The 17,368-nt window shown below is 41.8% G+C and overlaps 1 protein-coding gene across 13 annotated transcripts in view; it reads left to right on the plus strand.

Annotated features, from left to right (window-relative positions):
* mecom (MDS1 and EVI1 complex locus) overlaps window positions 1–17,368 on the plus strand; it is a 161,482-nt gene extending 144,114 nt beyond the window's left edge. For 5 of the 13 annotated variants that reach the window (XM_032545733.1, XM_032545736.1, XM_032545735.1 and 2 more), the window contains 10 exons: window positions 1,522–2,914; window positions 3,023–3,113; window positions 4,452–4,478; window positions 8,262–8,428; window positions 8,576–8,653; window positions 10,943–11,112; window positions 12,221–12,365; window positions 13,967–14,200; window positions 14,448–14,658; window positions 15,634–17,368. In XM_032545733.1, coding sequence (XP_032401624.1) covers window positions 1,522–2,914; window positions 3,023–3,113; window positions 4,452–4,478; window positions 8,262–8,428; window positions 8,576–8,653; window positions 10,943–11,112; window positions 12,221–12,365; window positions 13,967–14,200; window positions 14,448–14,658; window positions 15,634–15,768 — 2,651 coding nt within the window. In that variant the 3' untranslated portion in view covers window positions 15,769–17,368. The remainder of the gene's footprint in view (window positions 1–1,521; window positions 2,915–3,022; window positions 3,114–4,451; window positions 4,479–8,261; window positions 8,429–8,575; window positions 8,654–10,942; window positions 11,113–12,220; window positions 12,366–13,966; window positions 14,201–14,447; window positions 14,659–15,633) is intronic. The other 8 variants (XM_032545734.1, XM_032545737.1, XM_032545740.1 and 5 more) reach the window with 3 other exon arrangements.

Genomic DNA, 17,368 nt, shown 5'->3' on the forward strand with positions numbered 1-17,368 from the left:
TAACCATCTGCCAGACTAGAATGTTTTTGTGATATAGTCTTTATTGTCTATACATGTAATGTCCGTGTCTGATGGTTGCTCGGAGAGAGAGATTTTTACAATTGTACAAAAATGTGCAAAACATCAAAAATCAAAATATGGCGAAAAATAGTCAAAAAATAACAAGAAAGATTATGAGCAGTGGAAGTGACAAATTGTCATTTTGTTCAAAATGTTTTTGGCATTTTGACTACTTGGGCACTTGAATACTAATGACATAAAGTGTTCCTTCTTAAAAAAAATTGCTCTTTAAAGCACATTTGCTCCAGCTCTCTAGATCTATGAGTCCTCAAAAGACTGTTTATGTAAATGTGCTTCCTCAAATACTGCTCTTCCTCTCCATCTTTTTCATTTGCCTCTCTTGCCTGGAAGACATCCAAAGTATGCAGAGGTCTAATTGGAGAGTGAGCCATAAAATTTCCCTTACCTCTACTTCAACATCCAATACCAGTCTGAGCTAGATCAATCACACACATATATATGCCTCCAATAATCAAATTCTTATTAATAGTCTGAACAACACATCTATAAAGAATCCTATTGCGTGGAAGCAGACAACTAGGAGCGATATGTATCTCAAAACTGACATTTGTGACTTGCAAAAAGAAAATAGAAAACAATATAAACATGTCTTTTTCAACTCTTCCAATATCCAATAAAATGTCAAACACAGATAAGGTTGACATATTAATAGTGATGACAGATAAAATCAAACTTTGGTTTGTTTTTGGATCGGGTGTTGTTACTGTACACCGGTGCCAAGACAGAGTGACAGCCCAATTGACTGTGGGAAGGTCACTAAGCGCAGGATGACATGGCCTGAGGCATGGGGACAAGGTGAGGGGGCTGAGGGGCTGACTCGAGAGGCCCAGAGGGGGGAGAGGGAAGAGAGGCAGCAGAGGACGTGAGACCTGTCCCTGGGAACTGGACTGCAGGATAGGATTCATTCAACTCTGCTTCCTTTACAAACTTAAAATAGAGCCATTGTACTGCATGCGGCTGAGAAAGTGTGTATCTTTATGTCTACATGCCTGCGTGCGTGGTTGTGTGTGATTTCATTTCTTTGTGTTATGAGAATATTCTGTGAATGTGTCTGCCTGTCCATATGAGTGTCTACGTGTGACTGTTTGTGGACTCCTTGGGAGCGTCCCTGGGAGGACAATGGGCCAAAAGATTCCTGGGAATCTGGTTTGATGTGCAGGTGATGAGTGGCAGTGACTGACTCATATCATCAACCAAGCAGATTCCTTCACAATACCAGGATCTGGACACACCTTTTAATTTTGTTTGCTGGAAACTAAACGGTCACAGTGATGGGAAAATGAGCATAAGCACTAATGGTGTTTTCTCCTCCCCACACTTAGTCATTCAAATGGATATCGATTAGAGATGTGAAGACATGTTATCTTTTCCACACTAGTGTTTATGGTTCAGTGTGTCAGGGCATTAATGCATTCTCCGTCTGTCTCTGTGTCCCTGCAGGTGAGGTATGCCACAAGTCCTACACCCAGTTCTCTAACCTTTGCCGGCACAAACGCATGCATGCTGACTGTCGCACACAGATAAAATGCAAGGACTGTGGGCAAATGTTCAGCACCACCTCGTCCCTCAACAAACACCGGCGGTTCTGTGAAGGAAAGAATCATTTCACAGCAGGGGGGTTGTTTGCACAGGGTTTACCACTCCCTGGTACCCCTGGCTTAGACAAATCAGCTCTCACGCTCGGTCACAGCAGCGCTGGACTTGCTGATTACTTCGGCGCAAGCCGCCACCATAGTGGGCTTACTTTCCCTGCAGCCCCAGCATTTCCTTTCAGCTTCCCCGGCCTGTTTCCTTCTGGACTATATCACCGGCCACAGCTCATTCCTGCCACCTCCGCTCCTATTAGACAGACAACTCATGCACCTGTTACAGGGCCTGGTGTAGAACTAAGGAAAAGTCCTTTGCTTCCTCCGAGCCCTGGCGCTCTGGAGTCTCAAGAACTGTTAAAAGCTCTGTGCAAAAATGGCAGTTCACCTGGAAACGACATACATGACTCAGAACTTCCCAATCAGGGCTCTTCGGTGTCCACAAAACAGCAGAACAAGCAAAGTGACCAATCTGAAAGCAGCGATGTGGACGACGTCAGCACACCAAGTGGGAGTGATCTTGAGAGCACAACGGGCTCTGAACTCGAAAGCGACATGGACAGTGAAAGGGAGAGGGGAGTTGCTCAAGAAAATGGCAAAGGTCCCAGGAGAAAGGCCACTGAGAGAGACCCTCAAAGTCCCAGCTTGATAGGAAGCAGTACTGCTAAAGGCTTTCCAGGCCAATCCCTTATGCAGTCGTCACTAGACGAGCACACGGCTGTAACAGGGGCTGTAAATGACTCTATTAAGGCCATTGCCTCTATTGCAGAGAAATATTTTGGCTCAGCTGGACTGGCTGGCTTGCAGGACAAGAAGGTTGGGTCTCTGCCCTACCCCTCTATGTTTCCACTGCCTTTCTTCCCAACTTTCTCTCCACCAGTTTACCCCTTGCCAGACAGGGACCTCAGACCAACAGGCGTGAAGGGTGAGCCACAGTCGCCAGGAGATGACTGCAAGAAGGCTCAAAGCAAGTCATCTGAGTCACCATTTGACCTCACTACCAAGCGAAAGGAGGGCAAATTGTCCCAGTTTGTTCCCACCAAAACCGATGTTGCAAATGTTACTGGTCAGGACCAGCCACTCGATCTAAGCCTGGGTTCCCGGGGCCGTGGACAGATTCCATGTCAGGAGGAGACCAGGAAGAACAAAAGCTTTGAAGAGGCGAAGAGAGCAGGGGATGTTCCTAAAGCAGACACCTCCTTACAGCATGCCAGGCCCACACCTTTTTTCATGGACCCTATCTACAGGTATTGTTATTCCCAGTATCTCCATTAATTGCATATTGTAAGAGCAAAGACGGGCACTTCTGTTTATGGTTATGCAGTCAACACGAGCTGATAGAAATCTACTATTAGCAGGGTTGAGAAGAGGAGAATGAGCGATCCGTTTGAGACTCTGAAAGACAAGTACATGCGGCCAACTCCAGGCTTCCTTTTCCATCCACAAGTAAGTTCTGACTATAGCACTGTAGAAGCTTGGGCAGCATAGAGTAAAGGGGGTATTAGTACTCCTCCCTTCTGGTCGTGTTTTGTAATGACAGGAATTCAGATTAATTTGATTAAATCAACTAAATTCTGCATGACTTTAGCCACACTACAACTTGAATCTTAGATTCTTGGAAACTAGGTTTAGAATTGAGAGGGCAATTGCTGACCCTGTCTGTGAATATTATGATTTTTTTCTGAGAGGCTCCTATTCACAATGGGTGTCCCAGACTGGCCAAACAGAATTAATGAGGATAAGTATGCACCCCCAGTTTTATACAAGCTACTGCCTGTTAAGCCCATTGTTGACTATCTAAACCAGATGTGGCACAAAGAAAGGCCACATTGTGACACATCTTCTCATAATGTGTCTTTGATTACAATATAAAAAAATGATATGCTCTTAAAGCAATGATTTCTGCCCCTGCCTTTTCTGTGCCAGCATTTTCAGTGTGAGGCTCCACAGAAGGCTAGTGTCTGCGTATGTACTCCAGTGTGTGTGCGTGTGTGGGTATATGACACGTCGCTTTCACGTTCATTTGTTCAATCTTACCCTGCGGGTGAGAACGGTCCGTCGGAAAGTGAAAACACCACTTTCTCAGGCGTATGATTTTTTTTCTTTTCCCTTCCCTTTTTTCAGGCCGTTTCAGGTCTGGTTTTTACAGGCTGTTTCATTTGTCTGATTTATGTCTCCTGTCCAGACTGCGGCATGGCCCAGCCTGCAGCAGCCACATGGTCGTCCCACACGCCCTAATGAGGTGTCCTATCAGTAGAAACACTAACAGAGTGCTTAGGCCATCTTTATGACTTTATGATGTCTGGACACACAAATCATTCCCACAAACGCCCGACTTGCATAGGTCTAAGCCAGACTAGGCGAGAGGTTCTCCTGTAGACTTTAGTGGGGGTTCAGTATCGGTCACCTGACTCAGTTGTGAGCAGCATGTTAAAATAGAGTTTGCAAAACTTAAGGGACTGGGGATACTTTTCAAAACCTTGAGTGATTCATCTCATTATTTCCTGGCAGGAAATTTTACTGCGAGCCAATACTGGGTTAGATTATATTCTGCAGTTGGAATTGTAACCTCCCATAATGAGCTTATTGAACACCATAGCGTGTTGGAAACTATTAGTCTCTCCAGTCAAACCTCTGCCATAACACAAGAGACAGACACTCCATTGCTCATTCAGAGTTAATTGCACCAAGATTCCTCCTTCCTCTCTGTAGTAATATGTGTTGATTCATCCACCACGCCTTGGTTCTGACTGCCTTCTTTTTTCCCTCTCTTCCGCCCCTCAGTTTCGTTTGCCAGATCAGAGAACTTGGGTAAGTTCCTTTTTGACCTGGAGTGCTGGTCCTCTACCAGTCAGACCCTCAATCGTAACTCATGCATGGGCTGAATAGGAGTTTACACAAGGACATTTGCATGGCTTCAGCCTGTCACCATCACACACAAGCAGAGCACAAAATTTAATCACTGACAAATCACTACGATTCTTCTTTGTATATTTAATTTGCGCATTGTGTGATATTATGTTACATGTACAGTGCCTTGCTAAAGTATTCACGAACATTGAAAAGTTTTACCCTTTGTCTCTTTTTAACCCTATTTTTTTTTTTTTTTTACTTTTAATATTCTACGTGGTAGACTAAGACAAAATAGCACATAATTAATATAATATTTTATTTTATAGTATATTCAACCCTATCAGTGTGATATTTCCAAATAAAGACCAGTACAGCCATTTCCCTTCAGAAGTCAGCAAATTAAGTAGGATCCAACTTTGTGTGATTTAGCCGATGAAGGCTTTAGAGGATTGGTTGAGAATAAACGCTGAATTTGCTTTGATTTGATTAAACCACAATGAAACTTTTTTGGTCCAAATGGGCATCAGATTTCATTTCAACAGTGATGCATTGGCAGCATCACGCTGCAGGCATGTTTTATTTGATCTGAGACAGAGAAGTCCATCAGAGTCACAGCAAAAGGTGCATCTGCTGGGTTTTGACTTGAAAGGCTGAATAGAAATGTAAGCCGCACATTTCAGATATTTTTCTCTGTTAAAATTTTCAAGAACAATTTATCTTGTTCTCTCCATTACATAACCATGCTCTACTATATATAAGTCAATTACATCATACCATAAAGGACATAAAGTACTTTTGCAAGACACTGTAACTGAGCATACTTTATTTATTTGAGGTAACATCTTTACATTTACTCTCTACTCTAATAAACGTAGAACATTTTAAAGAGGGAATTTCCAGCTGAGTTACACCCTCTCCATCTAACAGCTCTTAACACGTGTTTGCTTAGCTGGTGAATGAAGAGAGATTTTTTTCCCCTACATGAGTGGATGGGAGGGATAAATGCAAGGTGTCTTGTTTGTGTGTGTGTAGTGGTTGGTGGGATTGGGGTGTGTCTATGCTGCATTAGAGAACGGGTAACAGTCTCTCTGGGATTCTGTTGGGGTGGGAGGGAGGTGAGGAGGGGCAGACCCTCCCTCCAAACATCTGGTTCCTGATAAAGATCAACAATTGAGAATGCATCTCGCTAATTAAGGCCCTAACAGCATCACTGACATCTGAAGATAGCCAATCAAGTGCTGGTCCCAGAGCGACACTATAGCAACAAGCAACTTCACAGACACATTTGTGCACCCTCCTGGGAAAAGACAGGGAGTTTCGGGAGGTATGAGTTGTGTTTATGATCGCCCAAAAGTGTGGGTGGGTTTCTTGTTGGTGTCTTGCACAGAGATGTAGGTGGCCAAACGGTGACCTTATCAAACTAACTTACATGCATATCAGACTCTGAGGGAGATTTCTTAGACTGATTTTGTAAAAATCTAGCTAAGAAAATGTGTAAATTATTTACCAATAGCAGAAAATTAAGGCATAGCAATATTCATGTTTTATGTGAAACACATAAACTCTTACATTTGAAAATCCTGGCAGAGATCAAGATTTGCGGTACTAAAAAAACAGTTTGGAAACCGTTCCGAATTCCCCAGTAGATGGAGCCGAGAGTGAGCTCAAAGAAAAGTCTTATCGGACAAACATGATACTGCCGACAGCCGTAGAGGCCCTAGTGTTCCCGAGATTTATGGATTCTCATCAAAAGAGGCAGGCAAACTGACTTCTTCGCAATTTCTGAAACAAGCCCGATGAGATACACATTGTATTTCCAGAAAAGATGTGAAAGCATTTCATCTCCGTCGAGCTCGCTCTGGCTTTCTCTCTGTCGCACTTTGATTCATGCCGTGTAACGCTGGCATATTCATAATCAAACAGTCCTGACACTCCACATCCTCCCTCGGTGGGACCGTCGACGGCTGCGGCAGGAACTTTACACTCGGCCGTCACTCTTAATCACTTGCTCCCAACTCTGAACTTCGGCGCCATCCATCAACCATCAGTTCCTCTTTCTTCCAGACCCTTCACTGCCTCGTTTGCATGTTCTCTTTTTTCTTCTTCTTCTTCCTTCTTTCCTGTTGCATTCCTCTTTTTTCCCCCTCCTGTAATCATCAAGTCCTCCATCATATTCTTCTTCTCCAGTTTTCATCCTCTGTTTCTTCTCTTCCTGTCTTGTCATTCTTGGCGAGAAGCCCGAGAGTGACAGGGGGTGAAAGCGGGAGATGGAATGTCAGAATTGGAGCAGGGCTGCGGTGGAGGACCTGAATCAACACTGATTTGTCCTCTTATTGAAATAAGAAGAAGAAACAGGCTGAAAATTCAATACACGTAAAATAATGCAAATTTGTGTGGCCCCTTTAAAAGATGGAGGAAAAAAAGAAAAACTTTGTGTGTGTGCATGTGTGTGTCTACGATGGTCTGACAGGCCCTGCGGCCTACTGAGACCCCCACCTCTCACTCCCCCCTGCAGCCCTCCTCTCCTCCCCAACATCCCGCCCCTCTCAGCACAGCGATATCATTATTACCCGTGTCTGGCCCTTGATCAGTAATGTCAACATCTTTCATATTGACGAATGTGCTGTCTGCCCACATTGTGCACAGAATGGTTTACAGCCCAGCAGTGGACATGAATCACTCCTCTGCCACACACACGTTCAAAACACACACACACACCCCGACACGCCGCTCTACCTGAAAACACACAGATATGCACTGAGCTGGTAGAATCACCCTCACATACAACGTACATGCTCTTTACTCATATAAATAGACGCACATAAAAACACATTATAGACACATTCCTCTTTCTCACACACATACGTATAGTTTCCGTTTTGTGCACATTTCCAGGCAGTTAATCAACTAAGACCACCAGAGCTTTTTTTTTTTTTCTGCTCATGTGTGTCTACCCAGCACACATTTCCTTGGAGAGTTCTGATGAAAGTAAATGTTCAGTTTCATTAGTAGATTGGCTGTAGTCTGTAATCCCCTGTGTGTGAGTAGGGGTGTGTGTGTGTGTGTGTGTATATATTTATTGCATGCATGCTTTATGATTATTTGTTGGCTGCATTTAACATTTAGATTTGCACAGCTGCTTGCTGTTGATCATAAATGGGAAGATGACATGTGTTTGTTGCAGAAAAGTTATGAATCAGTGTCAGATCCACTTGTCTTGCTCCATATCAGCTGTTTCACCTTGTGATGCATGAATCATTGATGAATGTCATGATAAAAATGCACCCAATACCTGTTTCACTTCTATTCAACTTGTATGATGCCGGTAAACAACACACATCAGTCAATGATGTAAACAAATCTGTAAATGAGCTGCCAGTGGTCATTCAGAAAGTTTTAGGTGTATCATAAGCAATTCTGTAATTGCTTTTTTGTCTTTGTTACAAGAATTACATGGCACATAAAATATAATGAAGTTGTATATTCTGTATCATTTCCATTAAGCATGCTGTTACACTATATTGGGTGCTACATTTTGTTGTGTATGTTTGGTTGGATGTTGCAATCAGATTCAACAATGTGCTAAAAAGAAAATCAAGTAATCTTTTAAATTTGATAAAGAATTTTCATGTCGATAGCAACAAAAGCGGACACTCTAGCTTTGCATGTACAAAACACTGCTGCATTTCAAGACAGAAAAGGCTTCAGCCCTAATGTCCTTCCAATCGCCTCTCTCCGCAGATGACGGCCATTGAGAGCATGGCGGAGAAGCTGGAGACATTTGGCTCCTTGAAGCCAGAGTCGGGAGAACTGCTGCGCTCCGTTCCGTCCATGTTCGACTTCAGAGCTCCACCCTCCACTCTTCCAGAGACACTGTTGCGCAAGGGCAAGGAGCGCTACACATGCAGGTAGCTCTGGCACTGATCTGATAAGAGCAGTTTGATTATTTATTTCGTCCGAGGACGGAAATGTACATTTGTTTAAAAAAAAAAAAAAAAACCACTTGTTAAAATTGCATATGTTAAGCACTGCAAATGAATGTAACTGTTTTGTAGATACTGTGGAAAAATATTCCCTCGTTCTGCCAACCTGACTCGCCATCTCAGGACTCATACTGGAGAGCAGCCATACAGGTAATCCTGCTGTATGAACTCTAGAAACCTTTAACTGTTGTAGAGTCGGCCCGAGGCATAAGCACACTAGGAATCTCAGAAGCAGAAGACCTCCAAGAGTGGAGGGATTTTCAAAGAAGACCACAAAATTAAGTTGTAACTTTTATCTTTTGTACAAAAAGAACTTTCAGTTTTATGCGTCCCCTCTTCTGCATACTTTCAGAACCCTAACTAGAACAACAAATTTTGTCTAAAAAAATAAAATATATGTATCTTTGTCAAAAGGACAAAAAAAAAAAACAAGTTATCCTGGGTGCTATCAAAAAAAAAACATCATTTGAAATGACTTGGAGATTAAGCTGTCTGTAAACACATAGTGCCTTATTTCTATTCATTAATTTCATGCAGAAAAGCTTAATATTATTAATGTCAGACATAGAAGAAATATTAAACTTATATGATATAAATAATATGAAGAAGCTATAACTGAGGCCCTGGTGAGCAGTGGTACTAATTAAGGTTGCCAAATGACTTGTTCTGTTTAGGGCCCATTGCAAGCCAGATTTGTCTCTGTCTGTATGCTATGACCTTTATTTTTTTGTATATTTTGTCACATTACATCCACAAGCTTAAGTGTATGTTATTGGAATTCTATGGACTGCATCAACACAAACCTTATAGTGGAATGGAAAGGTTATCAGATTTTTATTTACATAATTAGCAAATCTGCGTGTGTGTGATTTAATCTCTGTATAAATCCAGCTGTTCTGTGAAAGCATTAGAGGTGTGTTGGAGAAAATTAGTGAACCAGAAGCGTCCTGAAGGAACAAAGGAGACAACTCAGGACTAAAGTGTAAAGACGTTTAAGGCAAAGTTAGGTTATATTACATTATTTCAAACTGTGAACATCTTGCAGAGCTCTGTTCAGCCAAAAAAAAAAGAAAAGAGTGTGACTTAGTGTTGGATGCTGTCTCTACATTTGGGTAATAAAGAGGCGTGTTGTGCTTTGAAAATTTTGTGCTAGCTTCTCCATCTCCATCGGTCTTTCTGCACTTTATGAAACTAACAGGGTTTTTTTTCCCCTCACCGAGAATTGTATTTGCACAAAAACATATTAACTCAAATCTGAAATAGGGAATCTAACATTTCCTCTTCTGCAAAAGAAAGCAGCAAATTTCAGTTCGAACAATAAATAAAAGTACAAAAAAAAAGGTCGTTTGTTAGCAAGACACAGACATTTTCCCAGGGATTACCAGACCACAGTTTGAACAGAGTTTATGTGTGTTTTCCTATGCCATAAGCTTGGAATAATTATCCCACTGCTAAATAATTTACCCAATGAAAAATGATAACTGTTGCTTTGGTGACAGAACTGTGGGGTGGAGAAGGGAGGGGACAGGGGGCGCGGGGGTTGTGGTGAGGAGAAGTTTGTTGAAAATTGAGGAGATGAGAAGTCCAGACTTAGCAGCTGTGGTCATTTCTCTTGCAGTTATGAGGCCAGACTCAAAGCAAGCTGCAAGCTTTGGATTCAAGTGAGACTTTCTTGCTGTCCAATGGGGTTGTCATGATATTAAGGATTCCCCCCTACCCCCATACCCTCATTTGTGTTACTGTGGTTCTTAAAACAAATTTTTCTCACTTTGTTTTGTGTTTATTTCATTGTGAACGCAGAAATTCACTTTTGCACCTTTGCTGTTTTTGAATAATGAATACACCCTTGCTGAAGTTATTCAGCTTTGTAGTTACCAAGGTGGAAGAATGTTGGCCCAAAGTTTGGAGGAGGCCTATTGACCACAGGGGAGAGAATAAGACAGATGTAGGCCTTTCCTGCCCGAGCCTGATAGCCCACAACTCTACGTGCTGGCATGCCATTAGAAAAGATCACCGCTGTTTATTGTAATTTCTTTTTTTCTTGTGTGGAGATAACCAGGAGGGTTCCTGAGGGACAGCCAAGAGAGCGAGCTAATTCCACCAGCAAAAAAGATGTAATCTTCTCGTATAATTTTGCATGAAGAAACTTGGCAGGAGCCCCTAATTTTGCAGGGCTTGAACCAAATCTGTTGCGTGCTTGTTTTGTGAGAGAAGAATGCAGCTTTATTGCGCTGGCTGGAGATAAGAGAGCAGAGCTGTTTCACCTTAAACAGGCTCTTCCATCATGTGTGAGGCTGGGGGACTCGGCATGTGTGTGTTGGTGTGTCCGGCATTACCGATTTCAGTTCTGTTTCCCACAGAAATAAACGCCAGCTTCATTATCCATCTCTTCCTACGTTGCTGTTTATTGTTGATTGTTTTTATCCGCTCTCTGTGCAGGTGTAAATACTGCGACCGCTCCTTCAGCATCTCCTCTAACCTGCAGCGGCACATTCGCAACATTCACAACAAGGAGAAACCCTTCAAGTGCCACCTGTGCGACCGTTGCTTCGGCCAGCAGACCAACCTTGACCGCCACCTCAAAAAGCATGAAAACGGCCACCTGTCAGGTGAGCCCCAAACCATACGGATCTTCACCTAGAAGTCTCCTTTTTCAAATCTCCTAAAATTTATGGATTTTGTGAAATAAAACTGATCTGCTTGCTTTTAAGACTCATAAATAATTCTGTACAGGAGAATAAAATTAAACTGCCTTGATTTGAAAGAATCTAGAAGATGACAAATTAAGCTATATAAATCTGCCATCGTCGCCCCTGCATAAATTGGCTCTGGATTTTTTTTTTTTACAATGAACTGCTTTCATCAGCATATCACAGCTCACAAGTTTGTTCGGTTGCATCATTCTGAATCAGCAGAACAAGTGGTGACAACTGGTCAGAAGCCAACATCAGCAGGGGAGGCGGCTACTTAATCATGCCTAATGTCCTATCAAATACAAATGTATTTATTAGCTAAGCTTTTTCTTTTGCGCATGAGACAATATATTTTCTAACTGATTAAATAAAAGGAATTTGGTTTCTATCACAGTTCTGCATTTACCAATGATGTTAACTGATCCTAAACAGCAGGAATACTGCCAAACTGATATATGGTGTGAGACGAACAGATAATATTTCACAACGGAGTAATAAATGAGAATGCACACAACGCCTTGCAAAAGTATTAAAATTTTGAAACATTTCCTCATTTTGTCGTGTAACAATCTCAGTATAAACTCAGCTGTTCTGTTAGCGAACATTAGTAAACATTAGTAAACATTAGTGAACATTAGTGAACATTAGCAAACATTAGTAAACAAACAACATTTAGAAAACCAAGAAACATTTCAGAAAGGTCAGTGCCAGGTTTTGGAGAGTTACATTTTAAATAAATATCTCACAGTCTGAGCATCTCACAGAGCTCTGTTCAGGTGAGACTAGTTGAAGTCTCACCAAAGCCAAAACTGAACTTTGTAACCCAAATGCAAAATTTTGCAAAAACAGCACTGCTTTTACACCCTACATACACCCCATTTTACACATATAGTGGTGGCAGTGTCATGCTGTGGGAACAAAATTTATGGCAATTCCAGAGGAGATAGGACAAGAAAAGAAAAACTGAAGAAGAGGTTTATCATCCAATAAAACTGACATTTTGCTTTTTTGTGTTTTTCTGCAGGAACTGCAATGTCATCCCCGCAGTCAGAGTTGGACAGCAGCAGTGCCATATTGGATGACAAAGAAGACTCCTATTTTAATGAAATAAGAAATTTTATTAGCAGCGCAAGTCAGAACCAGACATCACCGGACCCCTCTGAAGAAGGGTAAGCACAGCTTCACGTGTTTCCTTTGTCAGATCTGCAGCTACACTGAAGGTCTTTGAAATAATTATTCCCCGTTTTATTAAAGTACTACTTTAATATGTAACAGTTACCTCTTATCACCCTATTTATGTTTATATTATTTTTTACTCTCAGGCAGTCTCTGTTATTAACCACACTACTTTTAGGGCTCCTAATGAGAGACCAATCATCTGTGATAATAAAATCCTGGATTTTGGAATTCCCGTTGAGCTTTTAATACTACTTGCCATTAGGCCACAGGGAAGGAAAGATATCTTTGTGTGTGCAAAAATGTCCGAGCGTTATGCAAATTGGTTCTTGTTGTGGTGATTAGATCAGAAAGCAGTTAGGAGGGTCGTTTGGGTCGCTCCGTTTGTTTTTCCATGTCTCACGTTGGTGGGATCACAGATTGGAGATCGCGGATAAGGCCTGTGAGAGCCGGACCGGGTGGTAAACTATCAAGAGGGGAACTGGAGAAGAATGGAGGAGAAATGGTGGCGGGGGTTGTGGGTGAGGGGAGGTTGAAGCAGAAAGACCGCCACATCTGGAACCAACATGTCTGCCTACAGGAAAAGTGTAGATGGGGGTGGGGTCAAAGGGTCGGCCTGTGTTTCCTTTCAAACTGCAGTGCTCCTGACTGCTCCTGATAGATACTTTATCCTCAGCAAATTACCACGTTTGAAAGCGTAATTAGCGAATCTGTTTTCTTAATCACAGAGTTCTCGCTCTCTTCTTTGGAGAGAAGAGAGCGTCCCAAGCTTGCAGCTGTGCAAGCTTGGGACGGCACGAACACTGCCCTGTCAGTGTGCCGTTCTAAACAGGAGCTGCGTTGCAAGAACATCCGCTCCTGATGACTATCAGTCCACAATTCTTCTAATTTGTAATATTAGCCCCTTTTTTCAGACAAATCCAGTTCAGGTATCCCATTTTTTTTCTCTCTTATACTGTTGGGTTGTGTTAGACTTTCGATATTCTCATTGTTCGCTTCTCAGTGTTTTTTCTCTGAAGCCTTTGTGCAAAGAAATGGCATTTTTGCAAGCTGACGAGAGATGTCCTAGAGTGTAATTAGTGAATCAGTCTTAATGTGGTTCCAGATGATTTGCCAAATGGTGGTTTCCTGTGGTGCTGAGACAGAGGGACAGATTAAGACTCCAGCAGTTTGGATAGCTGGCCCCCTCTCCCTCTTCGGGGATAGAGGAGTAGGCCGGTTGGCAGCTCTCTCATAACTCTCCCAGCAAATGGGGCTGTCAGCTAAATATTTGGCCTATTAGATGAATACGAGATAGTAGAGAAAATAAACAAAGAGAGAGGCAGAGCACTCCATTTAAGTGCCGCAGTGATCAGCCCAGTGCTGCTGTGCCCAAAGGGGCCCCAAAAGCTTGATGACAAACTGGATTCCGGCTTTGCTCGGCAGCAGATCCTCCACTTCTTGCTTTGTTTATCTCGTAACTTCCACAGTTTATGGTTTAAACTGAAAGACCCACAACAAAGCTCTCTATACTTACTTTCATTTACAAAACAAAAAGACCAACCGTATAGATAGAATTTATATTTATTGTTCTGTGAATGATCCTAATCCACAGGCTAAATGGAGGCCTGTTGGAGGAGGGGAAACCCCTGATGCCCAGCCACGGATCACGTGACCTGGAAGATGAGGAAGCGGAAGACCTGGATGCAGAGGAGGAAGAAGCAGAGGAGCCGAGAAACAGTCCTCAGAAGACAGACGTCAAGGTGCATCCCAGCAGCGTTGGCGACGATGAAATGGACTTCATTGAGCCCAACGACTTAAACCTCAGCTGCAAAACCTCTCCTAGGAGGTAAATGTTACATGAGATCATCCGCTTAAGATATCTCTTGAAAGCCTTTTTAATTTAATAATATTTTAGAGGTTTTTAAAATATTTTTTACATCATTAAATTATCATGTTACACTGCTTGAATATTGAATGAATAATTTGCTGTCTGATTTTAGTAGCTTTTTGATTGAACATTTGTGTTGTAAAAGCACTCTTAAATCTTATATTTAATATGACATTCTATTCTATTCTCTTTACCTAACTTCCAGGTATTCACATGAAGAGGAACAGAGCAGCTTCTCAGCTTTGGATCACATCCATCGTTTCTCGGATCTGCGCAAAATGGAGGAGAGCGAGCTGAGTGACGGAGACGGAGATGGAGATGGAGATGGAGATGGAGATGAGGACGATGGATCCTTCGCCTCCCCATCACTCGCCAAGGCAGTCAAACAGCCACTCTTTAGGAAATCCAAGTCTCAGGTATGAGGAATAGTTCCAGTTCTCTCCAATCCTCCATTCCTTCTGGGTTTCCTGGTAAAGATGTGCTAAATGCTTAAACATGAATACTTCATGTTTACTCCCACACTGAAACACTATTTAAAAACATCTACCTTATATTTAGCAAGGAATAACAATCAAACATTAAGAAATACTATTTTTGATATGTCTTTCCAGACAAAGCAATTGTTATTAAGATGCATTTGATGTGATGTAAACCAGAAATAAGAAAACTGTTAATTAATCTTAAAGCTGCATTATGTAATTTTCATAACATATTACAACATGGTGACAGATTTAACAAATAGGAAGGAGAATAGGTACGTTAAATGAGTTTTATTTCTTTTCAGTCATAACCACAAATTATAAATATAATGTATGTAGTTACTTACAGCATTGTTTGCATGTATTTGTGTGTATTTGTGTTAAGGGTTTGGAGTGGCTCCAGCTAACAGCTGCCCATCATTCTGTCTGATCAATTTAGCTAAAAGCTAAAAGAGTGTTGAGCTTTCAGATGAACAACTAATTCTGAAATGTTGGAGAAAAACAAGATGAAACAGTGTTGCCACATGAAAAGTGATGTAGTTGGGTGCCGCAGTGATGCAGGGGTAAAGTGTGCGACCCATGTACAAAGTCCTTAGTCCTCGTTGCGGCTGTCGTGGGTTTGAGTCCTGGTGCAATGGCCTCTGACATGTCCCCCCCCCCCTCTCTCTCACAAAATAATTTATTGTCTAACCACTGTCCAATAAAGGCCACTAGAGTCAATAAAATGATGTACCAACAGAGTGGTACGTTGGGGTTACCAAGTCGCCATAAAAAAAACTCACTTCAAGGCTTTTTAGCATATCTTTACCAGGGGTGCCACTAATTATATAGGGCTTTGTGTACGTTCTTTTGTTTGCCTCCTCTACACGAATCACTATATTCAAGCTTTGCGTCCCTCTTCTGTTCCCTCAGGCGTATGCCATGATGTTGTCTCTGGCTGAAAAGGACTCTCTCCACTCCACCCCCCACACCCCGGCCACCATGTGGCACAGTCTGGCACGGGCTGCGGCTGAATCCAGTGCCATTCAGTCCCTTAGCCACGTATGATGACACCTAATACCATTGCATTCCACAACCCCTGACCCGATTACGGCAGCGGGCGTCCGCCACAGAGGCTATCAGAGGGTCCCAGACCGTCCACAGAGTGACTGCTGAGCAGAACCATGACCCATCTGACTGCCTTACACACAAAGCAGGGTCACTGTCCACACAAAACCCTTTGGCAAATACAAAAAGTTAAAATGATTTTTCACAATAACAACAACTAAGTTGCGGTTAAAAAAAAAAAGACACTAAAGTAATACAAGTCTGTATTTATTCTTCGGAGTTTCTCTGTTTTGCACAGTAAAGGCCGCTGATGCAGACGAATTACATGACTTTGCTGGTGTGTCGAGGCTCGAGCACATTCGGGAACATTCTTGAGAGCTGGTTTCAGCGTAGCATGTTTCGTTGCGTGTAAAGCATAAGAGCAAGAACGCAAGTCAAGTTTCACCCCCACAGAGATCCGCAGATGTTCAACTTTTGGATGAAAGCTGCTCCTTGTTCAGACGGCAAGATCAGCACTTGACTATTGACGAATATCTACAAGAAACACATGAAGATGAGTTCAACTGAAATAAGGCCAGTCTCCTATTTGTGTGTTCGTGACTGCGTGTGTCTGTACAATCACAGCACTGTATACAAGTTTCAAGCAGCGCCCCATCCTGCCCACCTGCGCTATATGTGAACGGATATAAATAGATTGTCTTTTTAGTGTAAGAGAAGAAACAATGTTTTGTTTTGTACTTTACCTTGTTTTTGTTATTTACTGAGATAAGTAGCCAGTGCTGACGATAATTGTCATTCTGTAAAGGGCATACGTCTTTTTTCAAAAATTCTTGAAATCATCCTAGCCGACCAACAATACCACTAAATAGCCTGAATGCTAGTTGTTAGCAACTCCATTTTCATGTGTCTTTCATTTTTTTTAGACAATCATTTGTTTTTTTATTTGGTTGGTGTTGTTGTTGTTATTTGCTGTTGTATTTTTGAGAATTGTATTTATTTCTTGGCAAACTGTAGTTTGTTTACTGAATAGCACTGCTCTTAGCCCAGGAGAAAGAGGGAGATTCCCACCCCGGGCCAATCCTAATCCCCAGTCATGGGGCTTGTAGATTACGTTTGATTGCCGCATAGTATTAAAAATGCAGTTCACTCCTTACTGTACTAATTAAACCAGTCAATTAATAGATTTTGTTTAGGGTTTTTTTTATGATTCAGTTGAAATAAGGAAAAAAAAATCATAAATGGTTTAAAGGATAAGAATAAATCAGGTTTAATTCGATCCGAAGCGCATGGATGGTCTGTAAAGATCTGTATCTGACATTTTCTATGATTGTCTGCAAAGCTTGTGTGATGTTCGGTTCATGTTAATCCCTCGTGCCAAACTTATGATAAATAACAGAATACTCTTGTTTATTCTCCCGTTTTGAGGGACCAGACTTCTTTTTGTTTTTGTGCTTTTTGATTGTTTATAATCGATTTTAAAAATTAATCAGCAAGTTGAGGTACTTTGTTTTAATGCTTTCTACAATGTAACTGTTATGCATTTCAATTCAATACTGTGGGAGGAACAACTAAGAAAATAAAAGAATACAGTGTAGATTGA

Source organism: Xiphophorus hellerii, chromosome 18, assembly GCF_003331165.1.
Source record: "Xiphophorus hellerii strain 12219 chromosome 18, Xiphophorus_hellerii-4.1, whole genome shotgun sequence".
Lineage (NCBI taxonomy): Eukaryota > Metazoa > Chordata > Actinopteri > Cyprinodontiformes > Poeciliidae > Xiphophorus > Xiphophorus hellerii.